Source organism: Olea europaea, chromosome 5 (assembly GCF_002742605.1).
Source record: "Olea europaea var. sylvestris chromosome 5, O_europaea_v1, whole genome shotgun sequence".
Taxonomy (NCBI): domain Eukaryota; kingdom Viridiplantae; phylum Streptophyta; class Magnoliopsida; order Lamiales; family Oleaceae; genus Olea; species Olea europaea.
In genome coordinates, this window is record NC_036241.1 from 9,306,406 (window position 1) to 9,316,014 (window position 9,609).

Consider the following 9,609-nt stretch of genomic DNA (forward strand, 5'->3'; position numbering starts at 1 on the left):
GAATTTTGACCTTAATTTATTAATTTGAGGAGGTTCTTGAAAAGCTCTTTCAATTTGACGAAGGAAACTTGAAATGACAATTATGATTGTCATCCACTTTCTTTTGAATAGACTGCTTCGAAGGACAGTTATCAGTTCTGTTTACCACTTATTGTTTGCCATGAAACTTTAAAGGACAATTATTTCTCATTTTATGACGTTTTGAAGGACCGCTTGAATTATTGCTTTTTCTTTTGAAGGATATACATTGTTGGATTGAATTACTGGTCATCCACCAAACCATCTATGCCATAACAATCGTCACAATTTTTTTTTGGGCATGGTCTTTAGTTTTCGAACCAGATGAACTCTAAACTTTTGATGTATTTGATGTTCATTTTGCTAGAGAGAAAACTTGTTGAGCCAATAGTGCAAATTCTTCGGGATCTTTGCATTGGGTTATCATTGTCATCAACTTGCTTTATTCTGTTATAAAATTAGCTGCTTGTTCATGATTTTTTAAAGTTTTTTTAGAGTTCTTTGCAACTTTTAATCCAGGCTTGGACTACTTTTGGGCAAGCATTAGTTTTAGTAAACATTTCCCACCATTTGATTTTTAGTTTCCTAGCAATATATTTCAGGGAGTATCGAGTTTCATCATCAGCTCGAAGATAAAAATTCCAATCGAATATTCATGAGACTTTAAAGATCCTTGAAAATTGAAAAAGTAACCATTTTCATTCATGTGAAAATTTGGTTCCTTGTGCTTTGAAATATTGGAATCCCTGATAAACGAGACTAGGAAGTATTTGTTCCTCGATTCCAAAATACAAGAACCAGTTCTAAAACCATGTTGAAAAATTTGTTTGGCATTTATGATCAAACCAAGAACGAGAAACTAGTTTCATGTCGAAGACATAATACCATGCATTTTGATAGTTGTAGTATTTTGAATTTCGAAGGAAATATTTTTTCTTGAACGTTGAATTTTTTTGTAATCCATGGACGTTGTCCCCAATCTTCATATGAGAGGATATTGAAGATTTTGAATTTAGAAAAATCTATTTTTATAGAGTTTAACTAGTGATTTATTTCTGCATAATGGGTATACTAAAGAATGAACTCATAATAGGCTCTGATTTTCCTGATATCGTCTAGCAGCTACCAAAATCCTTTGGAAGAATATTTTCAAGGACAATGTCGAACTGCCCGAAAATATTTGCCAGAAAGGATGACCCCCTCTCCCAACTGCTGCGGGTCCCGCCATGTAAAAAATGCCGACCACTGTAGCTTTATCTCTTCTATCAAGCCATCTGTCGACCGTTCTGGCGCTGTAGCACGGTTCTATTTTGAAAGCATTCTTCTTTTGATGCAAATTGAGTAATCCACTATCTTTCAAGTCCGAAGGTAGAATGATCTTTTTGACACAGTATGGAAATTTCAGTTACTACAGCCTTCTTCGAGTTGGTCGGGTGTGGAGAATTTGTGGCATTTTTGGAGGACAAATATCAAATAGGTTGATTGGCTGGATAGGATTTTGAATGGAGTTTTCGTTTTGGGCATATTACCTAAATTTTCTTGCTTTTATCACTCATTTCTTTTTTGACTGCAGAATAATTCTTTTACGCACCAATCCATAATCTAGAATAGTATCAAACCAATTTTTCCTGATCTTGAATCTTTGTTTAAGAATCCCCTCATAACCTACATCTGAGGCATCAGTCTCAACTATGTTCCATTGTCATTCAGACGTCTAGGTATGCTATATCTACTCTAAACTATTATTTCTTACATTACGTATGATATAACGACTTGAACATAAACGCTCAAGTCGGTACACAAATCATTGTCCAAATTCATTTAAATCAAAAAACAGTTGTTTTTCATTGGACTCGTGTAAGATTGATATATTCATACCTGTCTGCACTTCATTAGATAAACCAATTGAATTCAAGAGGAACTGAAATCTGAAGAAAATAAGATCAATTTTAATTATGAACTACCCTTTTTTTTTCCCCCTTATGCAATTTCAAAATTGCTAGTTGTCAAACTATAATATGAAAGTTCCACGAGAAAACAACATATGGCGTAAACTCTTATGTTCCAATACAAATTATTTGCTATGCCAAGCAAAATGAACCAATGCTTAGCATATTTATGGATGAAAAGTTGGGAGAAAATACCCCCAAAACAGAAACAGCTCACTGTGTGTGTTATGTTGGTTTGCTAGGTACTCAGAGCCATTTTGTGTGTCAACTAAATAATCATGCAGCAACCTTCTTGGAAGTCACAGAATTAATAATGGTGGCAAACTCAGGGCCCTGCAACACAGAAAATTGAAGATCAATCTCAAGCGTGCTATCATGAGAAAAATGAGAAGCTTCAAACACTGACTCGGCTTGTAACTGGGCAAGGCCAGCACATCCCAGTTTTGGGTGGCCCATGCCGGGTACCAACACAGTTCCTTTCTTGACCTGGCAGCCTAAAAATAAATAGGCCTGGCACAATCACATTTTCCTCAATCGAAACCATAAGGTGATAGCCTGGTATACTGGGAATTTCCCAGGAGGTTTAGAACATCGGCTCAAACCCCATGTACGAACCGGTTTTCCATAAAGCAACAAAAAATATAAAATAAAATAAAATAAATCACTTGCATCCCACTTTCCACAACTTGTTTATACTATAAGTACCTCAATTAGAACCAGCTCATCCACAAACCATATTTATCTGTATTTTGCTATCGACAATTTACAGATTGATACAGCACATAATTCATAAAAGCTAATCAGTTATTACCTCTGTAGCGTGTTGGACACCGACACTCCTCGAACAATCTACCATAATTTTTTTTCTTTTTTATTAATATTATACATTGTTACCTAAAAATTTTTAGTAAATAACAAATACGTACTCGTATTTGAAAGATTTCAACCAAAAATATTAATAACAAGTGTAAAACTAAATTTATTCAATACAAATGAAGAGTTTCAAAGAATTTAATCAACGTGTCGGTACTTTCTTTTTTTTTTTTTTTTTTTTTTTTTTTTTTAATTAATCGTGTGTCGACGTATCAGACACATATCGTGTCGGACACATGTGTCCCTGCATCATGGGTTATTACATATGTATTTTTTATCAATGCCATCAGCTTTGTGGAATGAAATTCATGACCAACCATTCTCGAACTAGTCCTACTCCTCTATGGGTGCTAGTGGAAAGACAAGGACAACGGACCTTTCAAAGTTGCAAGTGTGATCAGCTTCATATGGAAACATCTAATAGTGAAGTTGGTGCGGTCAGGAAATATTACTTCTTAAACATTTTTACATATATGGGGACGTCTAAGTTGTCATTGAGACAAGGAACCACTATCTTTATACAAGCACAGGCGACATTGCTAACTGCGTATTTGGTAAAATGGAAAACATTAAGAGCTCTCCCCTTTCACCAGTTTTATTCACGAGCATGTATTAGAAACTTATTCAGACATGAGGTAAGAGAAATGAGAATATGAGAAAGAAATAAAGCAGAGGTGTGTGTCCATTTGACATATTATATGTTCACTTAGACCACGTGAATAGCATGGCAATACCTTTAAGGAAGCACCACCCACGAGAAATCCATCAATATCTTCTTTTTTTGCAAGCTCTGCACAGTTACCTCCATTGACCGAACCTGTGGAGAAATTTTGAAAACATTCAGAAAATGGAAATAAATTGGCCAAATGTGACAATTAGCCATTAACATTAACTAAGGTTTCCTAATCAAATCAAAATACAGTTGATATTAGCTTACTTCTTCGAGACAATTATAAGTGTGATTGAGTAGGAGAATAATCAGCAATGTCTTGTTACTCACAATATGCCCATTGAAAAAGGGTGGAGATATAATGAACAGATTTTCAGTGAATCTTGATGTTTAAGCTAAATACTACCTACCTCCATAAATAATACGTGTTTTAGATGCAACTTCTGCAGTAACATTCTTACTAAGCCAATCGCGAACAGCTACATGCACTTCTTGAGCTTGCTCTGGTGTGGCCACTTTACCAGTTCCAATAGCCCATACTGGCTCGTATGCAATGACAATGTCATCCCAACTTGGCACAGCATCTGCACATCGTGAAAGTGTAAAATAAGCTGAAAATTCAATGAATGATTTCTTAAAAGAATTACAGTATGACCAGATTGATCTAGGGCGAGGGGAGCACATCTCAAAAGGTACAGAATTAATTCAGAGAAAGAGGACCCGCAAAAGCCTTCATTTGCTGAAAACAGATATCAAAAGTTTTTCCAGCTTCCCTTTCTTCTAACAGTTCTCCGATGCAAGCTATTACTCCAAGATTCTGGCTCAAGGCATACGCAGCCTTCTTTCCAATAAACTGCACAGCATAGTTATTTCATAAATCAGAGACTAGTAGCTCTTTCATTGGAGAAGTGAAGCATTAAAATAGATCCTTCATTGATGTTACTTCATTATTTTCTCCAAGTATATGTCTCCGTTCAGAGTGCCCAAGAATAACCCACTTGCATCCAAGATCTTTTAGTTGTTCCACACTACACAAAAAAGCTTAAATTTGCTTATTACATCAAACAAAGTTGTAGAATCCATGATGTCAATACATTCACATAGAACAAAATGTACCAACTCAAATCACTATGGTACCAACGTTTGTAATAAAAAAAGAAAAATTACAAAAATGAAAGGAGGAAAGGCATGGGTAATTCACTAATATGGTAAACACTACTGACAACTGGACTATCCACCACACAAAAAATTTTGACAAGATGGCCCATCAACATGAAAGCAAATAGCGAAGAACTGACTACATAACTCATCCATTGCTGATAAAAGCCCACGGCATGCGGTGCCATAGGAAATTTAGAAAATTTGTAAGTCAAAATTGCTATAAAAACCTGTATTTGAAACTATATCTACTTCAAATATCATCATGTACATAGCCCACCAAATATCAGTACTACGAACTGATGCCACCACACTAGGCATATTTATCCTAAATTAGGTTTTATAAAAAATTAGGTTCACGCACTCCTGCATTATGGCATCAGAAGTCGAAGACAATTTGATTTTACTTTTTATTGTCCCCATGCTGTACATATCCCAATCAAACGTAGTTTGAATCATTCCACAGCAGCAATATAATTTTAGAGACAATGTCAGGCAACACCATGGTAGCATTAACAAGCACAGGAAAAGAAACTTTAGTGATTCAGATATTTCTTATCCTAAACAAAATAGCACCTGATTCTTGGAGTACAGGAGTAGCATATCACTGACAATCTAAGCTTATATAGAAGGTCACTCGCCTGATCTCTCCAGTAAAAGCACCACTTTTTCCAGTCCAACAATTCTGGGCAGCTATCTCTATCCGCTCAATTAGTGTGTTCTTCACTTGGTCAAGGTATACAAAAGGAGGCGCCACAATGACATCTGCAAAGATCAAAGGAAAACTGAGATCCAAATACGCAGTGAATAAGTAAAATGGAAACTAAAAAATATCAGACGTAGGAGAAAATTCCAATTTCCAATATGATATGTTTGATATACAAGACAAAGTGGTGGACAAAATTAAGAGATAAAGAAGCTCAAAGGAAGACTTGTCCAACTTCCCCTTCTCTCTTGCTCATCAACATACTTCAACACAATGGCTAATAGATAACGTACCTCTACATATTTTACCAACTGATAAATCTATATGCATCATTTACATATTTCTCCAGTAGATATTCTTTGCCACAATAGACATCATACAATAGCTCATCGGTAATAAAGAAATTGCATGCTGCTTTAAAGTCTTCAAATGTGACATGGCATCAACTATTTCAGATAAAACTAAAATTTCCAATATTTTCCCCATAAATTATTGCAACTGGTATAAGGAACATCAAATAAACAATTAATTAAAGTCTAGAAGTTTTGATGTTTAATATCCTAGGTTGTAAAATATCGTGAAGCTTCAAATTCAGAATGAAGATGCTCGAAACAGCTAGACATCTGTATATTTTCCAAAACTACGTGAAGCCAAACTACAAAGAATTACTAGAAATAAGATAAGAACATAAAGAACTTCTCTTTATACTGATAAGATGATGTGAAGCATTCACAGAGCAAAATAACTCACCAACATCAGACTCCAACGTTGCACTGTTCAAGTCAGACACAAGCTTGCTTATGGAGTCTTTTGTTCCATTCTAAGTAAAATATAAGAAAAACTAGTCAAGCAAAGGTTAAAAAAAAGGAAAGAGAATGATTGTTCACCAGAATTTAAATTATTAAATCTATAATACACACAGAAGAGATAGAAGGGAAAAAATAGATCAATTCTAAAAGTCTAAAAGCTAAATCCATGGTTGTACGCCTCAAATAGCAAGAAATCCAAATAAGTTTTGACCTTTAATGAAGTTACGATATTCTTTCGTTAGGTGTACAAGTAAACTGTAACATTTTACTAACACAAATTTTTTTCCAGATCTCCTTGACAGTGCTCCCTACTTTCACATTTCACTGGACAATAATTTCAACCTGTTAAGAAACTGCCTTTGAATTTTAAAGGATTGGGTTGTATGGTTTCCTTTTCATGTTAGCATCTTGTTATATCCATTATTTGCCATTTATATTCCTCTAGACTTTAACATCTTTTCTTCAGTGTTACAAATCACTACCATCTGGTATCATGCAATAAGGGCAATGGGCTCAGTTACAATTTTATGTGATTTTCAGCTAATTCCATTCAACTCATCTTAAAATTAGCTAGATACTGAACCACTTCAACCAGATGATCTGGTAAAGAAATCATTGTTCACATTAACACAAAACTTTTATAAACTCAATTGATATAAAGATAACGAAATTGATTAATGACAAAAAATAAATTATACTTACACACTTCCAGTTTCCACCAACAAAGAACTGCAACCAAAAGAGAAGAAAGATTAAATTTCGAATAGATGAAGTCCATGATGCATTAAATTTGGCATTTTCGGTGAAGTACAATTACAAAATTATTTAAACAACATAGTATACACGAAAGCATTAATGAACGTTACAATAACATCAGCACATTCATAAAACTGAGCTGGACTATCATTAATATAAAAGTGCCAAATTGACAAACGCACGACCAAAAACGGTAGTTCAGTTCATTATTTCTCAAAGTAATACTAGATCTGAAAGTAACTAACTCCAATCGAAACCAAAACTCACGAAATCTCAAAATCACCTTGCCGGAGCCAGCCATGGTGACAACGCCACGGCAGCCTTTCCGAGAAGACGAAAGGCGGAGGTGAGAATCCACATTTTGGAAGAAAGAGTGAGTTGAGTTGGAGTTGTCAAGATTGAGAAATGACTTGCGCTGGCCGGAAAAGTGGCCGGAGAGTTGAGATCCGGTTCCGGTGAGTGACGTGGACACAACCGCCATACGTATATACTGTTTTTAGAAGCAGCTAGCACCTATCTATTTCTCTATCCGGTGGTAGTTTGTGTAGGGATCTGATTTCTGCCTCCTAAATATGTGGCTTTGTTTTTTACGCCAATAGCCTGTTTACTGAACATACTATCATCCCACGCGCTTTGTGAAAGCATGAAATCCACTGTCCGGATTATGCCCAGTTTGATGAAGATTAAAAATCGGTTTTTTAATAAATTTTAATAAAAATTGATGAAATATATAGTTAAAAAATATATATGATTAAAATTAATTATTAGATTTAAATTAAATTGAAATTTAAATGTTTAATCCCTACCATATAGGGAAAATATATTTTCTTTCATACTTACAAATAAAAATGTATAATTTAATGATAATTCTAATTTTACAATCAAAATTATAAATTGAAAAATTAATATATTGTTTCGATGTAGCAAATATGTCATAAATGTTTATTTAAGGTCGGAAAAATCTTGCCTTGTGTTTGATTAGGCAAAAAGAAATTGAGTCATGAGAAATTAATATTAACACGATAAACAATCATTAAAAAGTGTAAAAAAAAAAAGAAATATCATTTAAATTAAAGTAGGATTGCCAATTTTTTTTTTTAATGGTGTCATTATGTAAGAATATAACTATCTTGGGATTTTGCCAAAAAAAATAAAAAAATAAAAAATAAATTAGCTTGTCTATATGCAGTATGTTAGGAAAAAATGAAGAATGCAAAAAATATGTTTACAAGAAGAAGAAAGAACAAATAGAAAATATACAACTATGGGAAAAAAAAAACAATTTGAATCATTGAAGGGAGAAATTAGAAAATTGAGGCTGGTGTATTATTAATTTATTACACGGTATTCTTAAAACATATTCACCCCTTATGTTGAGAAGTCTCGCTGAAAATAATTTAGCATTGGGGGTATATGAAAAGATATACCAATAAAATAATGGTTTCCTACTTAATACTAATTCAAATCATTGTGAGTTTGATCATGTAATGCAAGATCACATTTATCGATTTCAAAATAAAGAGATTCATTATCGTTATCTTAAACATAAAATTCATAATGAATATCTACTTATGCTAACGGGTGATATCAAGAAAATAATCATTAAGAAACTCAAAGAATCTAAATATGTTACGCTTAATTGCACTTCAAATTCAAGTCACAAAGAACAAATGTATGTGTGTAGATACTTTAGCAAGTTGAACGAAGATAGAAGAATCCTTCGTAGGTTTTTTTATTGTGAATGATACATCTGGGAAATGACTTTATGTAAACATGTGTCTGCTTTGAATAATCTAGAAATTGATATTGATAATATAAGGTGTCAATGCTATGGCAATGGTGCTAAGATGAAAGCAAAATATGAAGGAGTGCTGAATAGATTGAGGCACACTAATTTGAAAAAATATATTTTGGAATAGTAGATTAATAGAGAATGTGTGGTTAAAAAATAAAAAAAAATTTTAAATTTGCATGTAATATTATTTTATTGAAGAATGTGTGGTTGAAATGATGTCAAATCACTGTTTAAAAAAGCATTTTCTTGAAAGATGCGGCTCAAACATGGTCTAAATCCTAGAGCATTATACACTCGTTGTGGGTATTATGGTCTTAATTTTACACTTTGTGATATTGTCATGTATTGTTCAAAAGCTAACTTCCATTTGGAGTGGTGCAACGTAGATACACTTTATTTTCATCATTTACTAGATAATGAAATTTTTTTGAAAAATAATGTAAATGACCTTACATTTAAGTCCTTGCCGCAAAAATGATGGGAAAGCCAATTTTAAAATGTTAGTGCGATAAGATTCCAAGCTCCACAGATAAAAAATGTTCAACTTTAATTGGCAAGTGTTCATGATCCTTATACAAAAAAATGAGGTCAAGTGTTTGGCAACATATAAATTTGAGAATATTGTATTCTTACTTGGATTGTTATTTAATATGAAGTGTTGAATAATGTTAATAGAATACGGAAATATTTGCAAACAGAAAACGTGCATAATGATGTTGCTATAAACAAAGTTCTCAATTTATTTTTTAAAAACTATAGAGAAACTGGGTTTTAGAATCGGTCATGATTGATGTTAAAGAGATTGCAAGTGAGTTAAAAATTGAACTACTATTTCATGGAAAAACGAGTTATATATAGAAAGAATCAATTTAATA

General features: G+C 33.3%; 1 protein-coding gene across 1 annotated transcript; it reads right to left on the reverse strand.

Moving 5' to 3' along the window:
- Positions 1-1,995: 1,995 nt before the first annotated feature.
- Positions 1,996-7,507, reverse strand: LOC111394567 (triosephosphate isomerase, chloroplastic-like). Its single transcript, XM_023020435.1, has 9 exons — positions 7,223-7,507; positions 6,886-6,912; positions 6,125-6,194; positions 5,310-5,433; positions 4,454-4,538; positions 4,231-4,363; positions 3,921-4,094; positions 3,575-3,657; positions 1,996-2,300 (listed from the first exon to the last, which is right to left on the reverse strand). Exons 1-9 carry the CDS (start codon positions 7,418-7,420, stop codon positions 2,244-2,246), a joined length of 951 nt encoding a protein of 316 aa, XP_022876203.1. The 5' UTR covers positions 7,421-7,507; the 3' UTR covers positions 1,996-2,243.
- Between the last annotated feature and the right edge of the window lie 2,102 nt (positions 7,508-9,609).